At 34.9% G+C, this 11434-nt stretch overlaps 2 protein-coding genes across 4 annotated transcripts; one reads left to right on the top strand and one right to left on the bottom strand.

Moving 5' to 3' along the window:
• Positions 1 to 651: 651 nt before the first annotated feature.
• On the bottom strand, positions 652 to 2976 carry LOC129575201 (dynactin subunit 2-like). Its single transcript, XM_055458232.1, has 4 exons — positions 2778 to 2976; positions 1834 to 2706; positions 1729 to 1753; positions 652 to 1651 (listed from the first exon to the last, which is right to left on the bottom strand). Exons 1-4 carry the CDS (start codon positions 2814 to 2816, stop codon positions 1470 to 1472), a joined length of 1119 nt encoding a protein of 372 aa, XP_055314207.1. The 5' UTR covers positions 2817 to 2976; the 3' UTR covers positions 652 to 1469.
• A 26-nt stretch (positions 2977 to 3002) lies between these two features.
• On the top strand, positions 3003 to 8785 carry LOC129575195 (gram-negative bacteria-binding protein 1-like). Of its 3 annotated transcripts, XM_055458216.1 has the most exons (12): positions 3003 to 3280; positions 3383 to 3996; positions 4566 to 4793; positions 4869 to 5521; positions 5609 to 5763; positions 5866 to 6035; positions 6107 to 6274; positions 6351 to 6382; positions 6450 to 6549; positions 7952 to 8092; positions 8181 to 8239; positions 8614 to 8785. In XM_055458216.1, the coding sequence occupies exons 2-12, from the start codon at positions 3855 to 3857 to the stop codon at positions 8713 to 8715; spliced, it is 1950 nt and encodes a 649-aa protein (XP_055314191.1). In that variant the 5' UTR covers positions 3003 to 3280; positions 3383 to 3854; the 3' UTR covers positions 8716 to 8785. The 3 variants fall into 3 exon arrangements, 2 of the variants coding, with proteins under 2 accessions (XP_055314191.1, XP_055314190.1); XM_055458215.1 differs by having other exon boundaries at positions 3025 to 3996; XR_008688764.1 differs by lacking the exons at positions 3003 to 3280; positions 6450 to 6549; positions 8614 to 8785 and having other exon boundaries at positions 3312 to 3996.
• The last annotated feature ends 2649 nt before the right edge of the window (positions 8786 to 11434 follow it).

Below are 11434 nucleotides of genomic sequence, written 5' to 3'. Positions count from 1 at the left end.
CAAGAGTGCAGGTGTTTCCGAAATATGTTAATGAGTCCACCAAAAATAGTCAATTTGTATGAAAAATACCTAGTGGTTCCAAACTTTTGCACGGTAGTGTATGTAGGTTGAAATTTATTAACTAAAACCGTTTATTTTTGTTAGGCAAACGCAGCCATGGATAACAAAAACTGGGCATTTTTCTAGGGTGACGCATGTGGTTATAAATTCATATTACATACGCTAATGTTAACGCCATTTGGAATTTACCAATGTTTCAGCCACTCCGTTAAATATGCGAATCATTTCTGTGTTCGTGGTATGAGATAGAAGACGCATATCTTCTGAAATATTTTTGAACAATTCAAGATATTGAAGTAAAAATATCTTTACTTGAGTCACTTGCCTCCTATTTCTTACCATGAACACATAAATGATTCATATTTAAACGGCCGGTATCGGTAAATTCCATTTTTATTCTCAATGACACAAACCCATGTTGATTCAACGAAAATTTCTAGCCATTGATTTAAAACTTCGTACTCTTCGTAATTTTTGCTATATTCTTCACTGTCAAAATTTGATGTAATGAATTTGATTCCTTCGCACGCAAAAGAGAGTCACGTTGCTGTTATATTTGTTTTGCATACTTTGATGAAAAATCGCTGACAATTCCATGATTATCATAGTTTATTTTCTCTTTTGCAAGTATTCGTTTTCCGTTTTTCACATAAATAACCTTCAAACCGTGAAACCTCTTTTCTAACGTTGTTTGTGAAACCGGTGCCTGAGTGCCCATAATGCATTTTAAATAGAAATGTCAGTTTTTTCTTCAATTTTTATTTTTAAATTTAAATACTTCAGCGATTAGAGATTGGAAAAGTACACAAATTACCTTTAAAGGTGATAAAAGTTATAGAAAATCGAAAAATGAAAGACTACAAAAGTGTTTTTGGAATTTTTCAATAAAGTGGAGATAGCAATCTGGATCTCTTCACAAACATATACATACAAATAACACTATGGCCGATATTAACGTCAAAAAAAATTTGAAATTTTTTTTTTTTGAGATTTTGAACAGGTGGTCGGATCAAAAAGTTATGTATATCATTGGAAAGTTCTTGAAAAGTAAATGTTATTTTCGGTGTAAAACATCAAAATAGGCCAGCAAATTGGCCGTTGGGATTTTTTCGGCCAAAATTGATAAAATGGCCACCTCTATATGTTTATACACATATGTGATGTTGACGCAATTTATGTAGCCAAATGTTCAAGGAATCGAACCATAGTTATTTTATGCAGGTATGATTAAAAAAAACCTTTGGTTGGAAGTTGGTCTTGGGCATACAGTGCTCGTTTTACGGTTTGAAGGTCAACAATAACGGATATATTTATTTTGATAAAGATTAATCTTAACCTAATGACTCAATACTGATTTGATAGCCATTCGAATCACAATTATGTAAGTGTGAAAGTTAAGTATATGAGATTCATTTCTTTTCGGAAGCTTTAAGCCGTGTTTCGAGTTTTTCAATCTCTTGGTTTACACTTTCCAAATTCAAGGCGAATGTCTCTTGGACGTTTTGCAGAAGAGCTTTATTTCCATTCAGGTTTGAAACTAACGTAGATTGTGTCGATTCTAACTCAGAAGTCGTTTTGTTGAAGCTGTTAGCTGTGTGAACAAGAAAAAAAGACATTTTAGACTTCATTGAAAGGAGGGAAAATTTAATTTGTCTGTCAGATATTCACCATGACTGTGAAGTGTTTCCAAAGCCTGCAAGTGAGTGATTTAGATTAGAGGTTAAATGCTAGGTAAGAGTAATAGTCATTAAATGCTAGATAATAGACAGGTACCTGCATTCGATTCAGCATGTCTGGTAAAAATTTCGAAATTGGTTCAACTTTCTTGGCAATGTCATAAAGAGCCGCGACCCTATCGCTTTCATCGTTTGCACCATTTTTTCCACTTATAACCAATGCTTTTTCCTTGATTGTATTGAGTTTGCTAGACAACACTGAGACTCGATTCTCGATTAAATCCAGTTGAGCTGGTTGTAATAAAGCGGCTTTTGTTGAAATTTGTTGGACGGTATCGACGAGTGAGGTGTCTCTAGTATCAAATGTGCTAGCCAATCTGTTGAGTTTATCTGGTTGAGAATGATTTTTACCGATGATGACTTCAATATGATGCAAACGGGCCTCCAGTTCGGCGATTCTTTTTGTCTGTTCCAACTGTTGTGTAGATTTTTCAGCTGAAATTTGGCTGGCATTGTTTTTCCGAAAACCTTCTATTTGAATGAGCAATTTTTTAATCTCACTGTCGCATGCAGATGGAATCGTTTCACTACCGAGCACACTGTCCAATTTTAAACTACCCAATACTTTTTGTGCACTGTTTACAGCTTGGCTCACAGCTTCATAGCTTTCTTTATCCTTCTTTGAAACGGCTGCACATATATTTAGATCCACGATTTCATTCAAAAGCTCATCCATTTCACATTTGATGCGTCGATACTTTTCAATTGGCGTCTCTTTTTCACCATGACCCGCTAGCTCCCAGCAACCACCGCGCACATTATGTTGAGAATAATCTATCTTATTGTTGGAATTGTCGGACGAGAAATGCAAGCGTTCGATGCATTCAGCTTCGGTGTCTTCATATAAGTTTGACGTGCATTCGGGAGCATCAGGTGTTTTATTTTCATAAACGTCTGGTTGATCGTAGGCCTACGGAGAAACACAAAAAAAAAACAAAAAATTATTCTGACATACTTTAAAACCTATAAAATAATACATACGATGCCAGGAAGGTTGGCGAATTTTGCAAAGTCAGCCATATTTAACACCAAATAAATTCTATAGGAAAAATTATTGGTTGTGAAACTACAGAGGAAAATTATCCAATTCTTTCAATGGATGAAATATAATTGATGAGAAGTTTGTGGCAAAAGCGGCACCATAACCCAACTTCATTCTGAACTTGCAATTATAAAGCAAATGTCAAAACATATGTTAAGCGACACCTACATGTGAGGAAGTTGAAAGGCGTTAAATGACAAATCTATCAAAACAAGTTTTTTATTTGTATTTCATCAAACCAAAAATAAAATGAGAAATTCTCATTGTGGAATTGGGTTGAAAAATATATTTAATTGAGATTGTTATTGAAAAAGATTCAATTAAATCAGATATTTCACCAATCCAGACTATGCCAGCAATTCAAATGTGAGTGTGATAAGGATGGAATGAATGGAGAAAAAGCAACTGTGATAACATGAAAATCGGGTTTTAGCCAAAAACGGTGCGTATCTCTTCATTGAAATGGATTGATGCTTCAGTTCGATTTATACTCTTGATATTAGTTCAGGCGTCTTTTTCGTTTGTATGTTGTTTTCGTATTCAGAACAACGACTTTAATAGAGGCAGTTGATCTAGCATACGTCTGGCATTGCCGATCAAGTGAGAAACGATCACCGCCACATCTCAATCACACAAAAACATCGTCAAACGACAATACATCGTTATAGATAGAAACGTATTGGGCAGTATCAGTTGTTAGTTATTGTGTGCGTCCTTCCACTAAGGCTGTATACAGCGCATTACACCTTAGTTTCTGTCACTTGGAAACGATTAATTCAATTATAGTTGGTGTTTCCGTGCATTGAATGTTATTTATATTGTTGTCACTAATATTTGTCGCAGTAATTTGAATTTATTTTTGGGAACGTTGATAAGCGAGAAAGAAATGGCCAACGAATAAGCTAACAAATAGTGTTTGAAAGGAGTAACACAAAATTATCGTCATCTTCACCATCATCACCTCCGGTCATTTGTTTCATTGGAAAGGATGCTAACATCCAATTATACTTGAGCAAATGGAGTGTAAATATTGTGGAGTGTTGTTCATTTTAAGTGTTATCACACTAAATATTGTGACTGGTCAAAGCAGATCAGACTATCAAATTCCACAGCCAACCGCTGTAGTTTTGTCGCGAGGTTTTCGCATTTCAATTCCAGGTAAGCAATCTTCTCCATTTCCTATTATGATGCTATATTCCTTCTCGTAAATTGATTATTGATACAAAAATGCACGGGTTTTCCCTTTGCGACGCAAATCATGTACACTTTACATGATTTAACTGACATTATGAACCACTCACTTGTTGCGCAGTTTAGTGTAATTCCATCATCTGCGATATGTGTTTATTTTCTAATTCTGTATTTAATGAAAATAGTCATTTCGACATTTAAATGCAGTCACAAACATACATTTTTCGGATGTGGTAAAGTGACATTTTATTGAAAGAGAAGCAAAAAACCAGTTTCATTTTGGTGACACAAAAAGAAATATGAACAAATGGTCGGTATTATCAAATGAAACAAAACACTGCTACACTGATACGAACGATATGACGCTTGAAAGCCGCGAGCTCATAGTGTTACATGATCTTGAACTTCATGTGATAACATAACACAAATACGTACGACTATTTACTGAAAAACCCAACTATTTTAGATTGTTTTACAGCGAAATTATCACTGATTTCCGTTTTTCATTGAAAATTCGAAATTTTAAATTTAAATAGATGCGAATGGGATTCTTCTATATGCATTTCACGGAAAGATTAATAAAGAGATTCAAGCAAATGAAGTTGGCGACTTTTATGGGGAAGCTAGAACTAAGTCAAGTGGATGGTGGTCTTATGAAAATAATCAGTATCAATTACAACGTGGGGATGTCCTTCACTTTTGGATATATGTTCAACATGGAAACTTTGGGTACCGCTTAGACAATCAACGATATGTATATCCAGGTAATATCCAGGTTTTGACTCCACATATAAAGTTAGCTATCTGCATAATAAAATTATCGCCCAATTCAAATGTAGATCATTTTGTTTACGATTCTCATTATGGAGGATCAAGTGGATTAAGTGGATCAAGTGGATCAGGAGGATCGATTGGATCAAGTGATGACGTGAATTATAGTAATGGTGGTGTTTCATCATGGGAACAAGAATACACAACACAAAGAACAACCAGAACCACACCAATTTTCGTTTATGAAGAGCCAAACATATATACACAACCGCAAACACAATACCAAGAATACACGACAAGACCATCCCGACCAACGGTGAGACCTACACGAACAAGCACAACTAGACCTACTACAAGGTCTACAACAAGAGCTACTTCGACAAACTATTGGCCCGGAACCACAGAACCAAATCATTATCATCAACAAAACCAACAGCAACAACAACACCAACAAATAAATCAAAACAACCAATACAATAATCAGCAGCAAAGCCAAAATCAATACAACGAACAAAATCAATATAATCAACAAAACCAACAAAATCATCACAGTCAACAGAATCAGAACAATCAACAAAGTCATCAAAATTGTCAGCCATCTATAACTACAGTCAATAGAAAACGTGTCAGTTGTAAGGGAACTTTGATATTTGAAGAACAATTCAATCAGGGTTTACTTGATCGTTGGAGTCAAGATGTTAGAATGCCTTTAGAATTTGAGGTAATTATACATACTCAGATATTTTCAATATTGACTTATTTGTATTTTGATTTAATATTGAATTAATTTTCCTTCGATTCAAAATAGGATGCTGAATTTGTGCTTTACGAAAATTATCCGAGTGTGTGGAATGTGTCCAATGGAAATTTGAACATATTTCCAAAACTGTTGTATCGTGTTCATGAATCGGGATTTTCAGAAACTGATATACGTTCTGGTCATTTTCTCATTGACTCCAGGGAGTAATACTTCTTTGAAAATAATTTTATCTTTTAGACTCAAACTAGATCATTCAATCGCACTAGCTCTATCTATGTATTTTATAAAGCCTATGTTTTTTTTAGGTGTACATCGTTCATTGATCCAAAACAGGAATGCGAGAGACAAGCAGGATTGAAACGGATTTTGCCGCCAGTTGTTTCGACCAAGTTCCGTTCGAAAAAAACATTCAACTTTAAATATGGCAGGGTTGAAATTCGTGCGAAATTGCCGAAGGGAGACTGGATTTTTCCTCGTACGAAACTAGACACTTCATCGATCTCATTGCCTTTGATATTCTCATACATTTCTTTTTTTCCATAACAGAAATATTTTTGGAACCATCAGACAATATATATAGAGGAACAGGGGACTTGGCTTATTTAAATGGTCAAATTCGTATCGCCTTCATTCGCGGGAATGAAATCTTAGAAAAATCAGACGGTATCCCACTTGATGGCAAAATTCTGACTGGTATTTGTGTGATCGCCAACGGTGAGCATTCAATCGCACTAGCTCTCTGTGTATATTCTGCTAAACCTATGTATTTTTCCTTCAAACCTATTTTCAGGTGATACAGTTCGTGAGGCTGCTCGAAAAAGTGTGAGTAAATATAATAATTTACCCTAAATTGAGTAATAATGCGTAATAATTTCCTCAACATTAACAGATTCATTTTGGAACGGAGCACTTTGGAAATGATTTCCACACGTATTCGGTCGTTTGGACTAGTTCAAGCATAAAATTTTTAGTGGACGGCATCGAATTCGGTAAAATTGCATTTAATGCCAATATATTCAACTTGAAAACACTAACACACTTTATTCATTTTTTATTTGATTATTTCATAATATTGATAAGGACATCCAATCTCAATTAGTCTATTCATTAAAACAAATGTAACAAGGGAAGTTTGTCTTCCTAAAATTCTGTTTATACTATAAAAAAAGGATTTTATATTAATATTTTGCGGTTTTTTAGTAAGAAAATTCTAAAGGATTAAATTACAAACATTCTTTCGTTGCTTCGTAAGCTGTCGATTTGTTCTGCGCAAATGGTTGTTGTTGACAGCTTCTGTTGCTTCAGGCACTTTCTCACATCCACGGCACAAATAATACCGATACTTCTTCTTCCTCATTCCATCGGCTTTTTTCGGTTTTTCCACCTGTCGAAAGCATAACTTTGTTGTGCAAAAATGTCAGCTCATTTTCTCGAACAGTATTCGAACTCCTGTGCGCCGATAGCCTTTGACTGGCGAGCTTCCAATGTTCGTTTGTCATTGATCAATTTTATCGCAAGTTTTTCCAATTCTCTTTCGGCCAATTTTTGTTGATCGGGATAAATTTACCTCTCGGGGTAAAATGCATTTTCGTCAGAACACCAAAACTTTCTGCAAAATTTATACCTACCACATAGGAAATTGATGTTTAACTTTATTTCTGCTATTACCCACTAATGTAAAAAGTATTGAAAATATTTGGTCACTTCAAGATATTTGAAAATGATTTTACCTCGAGGGATAAAAATCCGGTGCCATTCTGTTGCAATGTACTGTAACAAATCCTGCAGAGCGTATTCATACTTTGCACTGAGATGGCAAAGAATGTGGTCTACATACACGTTGAAATCTGCAGAGCGTGGACCTGGCTAAAAATCGAATCATTCGCGTAATTCGTTCATTGATTTGGCGAGTCAAGTCTCTTCACTTTTCTTTGCGCTTGTAATGTCCAATTAAACAATGATATTGGCGATTATTTATTGTCAATTGAAAATACCACCCAAAACCAAACGAAGACCGGATCGAGTTCATACACTTGCTGTGCACTCCGCAGTCTGTTCTGAATCTTCTTCAAACTCTCTTCTTCATCAGTATCATACACATTTTTTGTACACATTATCTGAAAACACACGGCCACTCTATCCGTTATGGCGTTGTCGAATTGAACTTGCGCACAATGTTCATTCTTTGATGTTTTTTCAAAGGGATCTATGTTAAAAAACGCCTTTCACAGGACATTCCAATCAGCTTTTTAGATTTTTTTTCTCGATCTAAGAGAAAACCTGTTGAAAATATTGATAATATGAATCACAGTATAAATTTTATCAAAGTATTTGACATGTGCTCATCACTAAATAATAAATAATAAAAATCCGATTGAAATTACTGTTTAGGAACGGATACTGGCGGCTATAAACAATTGAAATCTATTGCAAATGCGATTTATTGGGAAGCAGGGACAAATATGGCACCATTCGATCAAGAATTTCACATAGCCCTTGGTGTGGGCGTTGGCGGAAATGCGGATTTTCCAGGTAATATCGAAAAAATGTCGTAAGGACTTAAAATAAAATGTGGTTTATTAGGAAATTGAGGTGTGATATATATGGTTATGTATTCCAGATAATTCACAGACTGGATGGCTAAAGACACCAAAACCTTGGGAAAATACGTCACCAAAGGTAATTTTTTTCTCAGCGGCTGTACGGCCATGTGCACACAGAAACTAAAGATGGAAATTTTGATTTGTTCACCGGGAAACTTGATATATCAATATAAATTTTCCCGGTATCACTTCATATTTACCGGCGTTGACATAATTTTGAAAAATCCATCTAGAACTAAATATATTTTAATTTTAATAACACGAGCAACAAAAATGCCGGCTGTACGTGGAACCGTGCGTTAGATCACAATTTTTCAAGGGGCATTTTTATTTGTCAATATATATTGATCTAACGCACGGTTCCACGTACAGCCGGCGTTTTTGTTGCTCGTTTTTGGCGATTGGTTAATTTAATATATTGAATCAAATCATTTCAAATTTAATTTATAGGCAGAACTGAGCTTTTACATGAATGCTGATGAATGGTACTCAACGTGGAATAGCCGGGATTCCGGTCTGATTGTTGACTATGTGAAAGTCTATTCCGTATAAAATCAAAGAAAACTGATATTTTTGATAATTTTCTATATTTATTAAAATGTGTTTTCATCCAAAATCAAAACTGAAACCGTGTTTATTTGTTCAATAAAATTGCATGAAATGTAAATAATTTTACTTTTTCGTACACAGAAAAGTTTAGGGGAAAGTATATCGGATGGCAGCAAGACCGAAAACAACTTAAATGACAACTGTAGCGACGCGAGCGCTCTCATGAGAGGAGAAAATGCACTTTCAATAGGCAAATCAATTTAATTTCGGAATTTTTTTCCGAACAAAACAGCGCGACAATTTGAATTTTCTTGGTGCTGCCACCCTATGGGAAAGTATAGGCAGAGAATCATTTCAGCATAGATATTCAGTTTACAGCTAAATTCTCAGTAACTGAATGCAGTGACTGCGTCCATCGCTGTGAGTGAGCGGGCGCTCTAAATTCAAGCGAAGACATGCATTTACTTTGGTTTACACTCAATGGGAGTGAGTGTGCGTGCGAAGAGGAGAGAAGAAAACGAACAAAATTTGTCGCATCGAGCGATGGTTGTGAATGTCCTCTTGACACAGTGTTAGTGTGGCGGATATTTACTATTTGTTTCTTCGATTGACGTTCCTTCTTACAAATTTGTCAACAGCACAAACACAAGCAAAAAAAAATCAAATTCAAAAAATAAACAGAACAATGTTTGATTGAATGTCCGAGAATGAAAACGCAACTTCTATTCACAACACATTTCAGTGAAACAAAAATCAAAAATTTATTGAAATGAAACAACAAAATCGAATTTTTTCAAAGTGTAACAACAAAAAAGATTTTTTTAAAGTGTAACATCGGTATGTTATTACACTTACTACATACCGATGTTACACTTTAAAAAAATCTTTTTTGTTGTTACACTTTGAAAAAATTCGATTTTGTTGTTTCATTTCAATAAATTTTTTATTTTTGTTTCACTTATATGTGTTGTGAATAGAAGTTGCGTTTTCATTCTCGGACATTCGATTATTGGTTTGTTGTATTTAGTTTTAGAATATAACTTTTTTGTTTGTGTTTGTGTTTGTGTTTGTGTGTGTGCTGCTAACAAATTTGTTGGAAGAAAAAGAAGAAGGAACGAAAAGAAACAAAAAGTAAGTATTCGCCACACTGACACTGTGTCAAGACGACGTTCACTCAAATCGTTCAATGCGACACATATCGTTCGTTCTCTTCTCTCCTCTCCTCTCCTCTCTAGCACGCACACTCACTCCAATTGAGTGTAAATCAATGTATATACACGTCTGCGCTTGAATGTAGAGCGCCCGCTTACTCACATCGACGCACGCAGTCACTGCATTCAGTTACTGGGAATTCAGTTGTAAACTGAAATGATTCTCTGATATCCATCATATCCAAGACAAGTGCTGTTTTTTACTCAGGATAAAGAACCTTAAGTATTTTCGTGCTTTTTGACAGATGTACTAAATTGAATGATTTCTGTGTTGATGATCTGGTTGGTAATATCTTCTCGCACGGTTCTGATGAAGATTTTATTTATTGTTTATTCGATTTTATACAAAATCATTTTTTCATTCATAAACCCAATTTAGAAGAGAAAATCACAGTTATTTCGACAGTCGAGTTATTTTGCACGCTAAATGCCTAAAAACATAAGAGTGAAAAAATTGTCATCATCAAGTTTACACGGCACGACCAATTTCAAGTGTTGCAACTTTGTTTTGAAAGAAGCCGAATATTATCTGAAAAAAAAACACTAGTACAAAATAATAAATGGCAAATCATTCTTTTGTCTCTTCGTGGACATTAATTCCCACATTTTCGATCATGCAAAATAACTCGACTGTCAAAATAACTGTGATTTTCTATTCTAAATTGGGTTTATGAATGAAAAAGTGATTTTGTATAAAATCGAATAAACAATAAATAAAATCTTCATCTGAACCGTGCGAGAAGATATTAGTATCACCAACCAGATGGCGACACAGAAAACATTCAATTTAGTACATCTGTCAAAAAGCACGATTCTTCGCTATAACATACCTGATGTTCTTTTTGAAATTGGACCGACATTTTTTTGGTCGTTATACCAAATTAGGCCATTTACCACCATTTATCCAGGTCAATAGCTCCCATAAGTAGGATAAATTGAAATTCTTTTTCAAAAATTGGTCCGAAGTGGGTCCAGACTGTTGTGGCTCGTTAGAGCTCAGAAAATTAGGCCGTTTACCACCATTTACCCATTGAATGGGTTCATTTCCTATCCAAATCAACCTATTTGAAAGAATTTCCATGAGCCATTGCTTAGTTATGATGTCACCACGATCCACTTGTATGACGTTCCATACTCCCCAACGACATTCAAATATATGGCCAAACGGATTTCTCAATTCGAGCAATTATTTTCGTGCTACTACAGTTGACTACAATTAACTGTACGATTATTTTCGGGCCACTACAATTCTTGTTTACTACAATTATTAAAACACATTTCATAGAAATTTATAGCAGTCTTATTCCCATATTAAATATTAAACTCTCCTGGAGCCAAATAAGTTGTTGAAAACATCAAGGATCGGATGACTGATTTGAATTCTACATTTTTTCTACAATTTTATGGAACCTAGCAACAATAGAGGAAGATTCAGTTTGTGGAAATTCCAATTTGTGGCCAAGATTTGAGTTTCATCAGTATACAAAAGACCGCATATACAAGCCGGTATA

Source organism: Sitodiplosis mosellana, unplaced genomic scaffold (genome assembly GCF_009176505.1).
Source record: "Sitodiplosis mosellana isolate CC-2019 unplaced genomic scaffold, AAFC_SMos_1.0 Smas_scaffold_6166, whole genome shotgun sequence".
NCBI classification, from domain to species: Eukaryota; Metazoa; Arthropoda; class Insecta; order Diptera; family Cecidomyiidae; genus Sitodiplosis; species Sitodiplosis mosellana.
Note: the sequence above shows the minus strand (reverse complement) of the source record. Positions and strands in the feature narration are given on the sequence as shown.

Coding starts and splice junctions, on each gene's coding strand:
- LOC129575195 (XM_055458216.1), top strand. CDS start 3,855: ATGGAGTGTAAATATTGTGGAGTGTTGTTCATTTTAAGTGTTATCACA. Junction 6,383..6,449: donor GTGAGGCTGCTCGAAAAAGT/GTGAGTAAATAT, acceptor CAACATTAACAG/ATTCATTTTGGAACGGAGCA. Junction 8,240..8,613: donor GGGAAAATACGTCACCAAAG/GTAATTTTTTTC, acceptor TTTAATTTATAG/GCAGAACTGAGCTTTTACAT.
- LOC129575201 (XM_055458232.1), bottom strand. CDS start 2,816: ATGGCTGACTTTGCAAAATTCGCCAACCTTCCTGGCATC. Junction 2,707..2,777: donor TCGCCAACCTTCCTGGCATC/GTATGTATTATT, acceptor GTTTCTCCGTAG/GCCTACGATCAACCAGACGT. Junction 1,652..1,728: donor GGAAACACTTCACAGTCATG/GTGAATATCTGA, acceptor TTGTTCACACAG/CTAACAGCTTCAACAAAACG.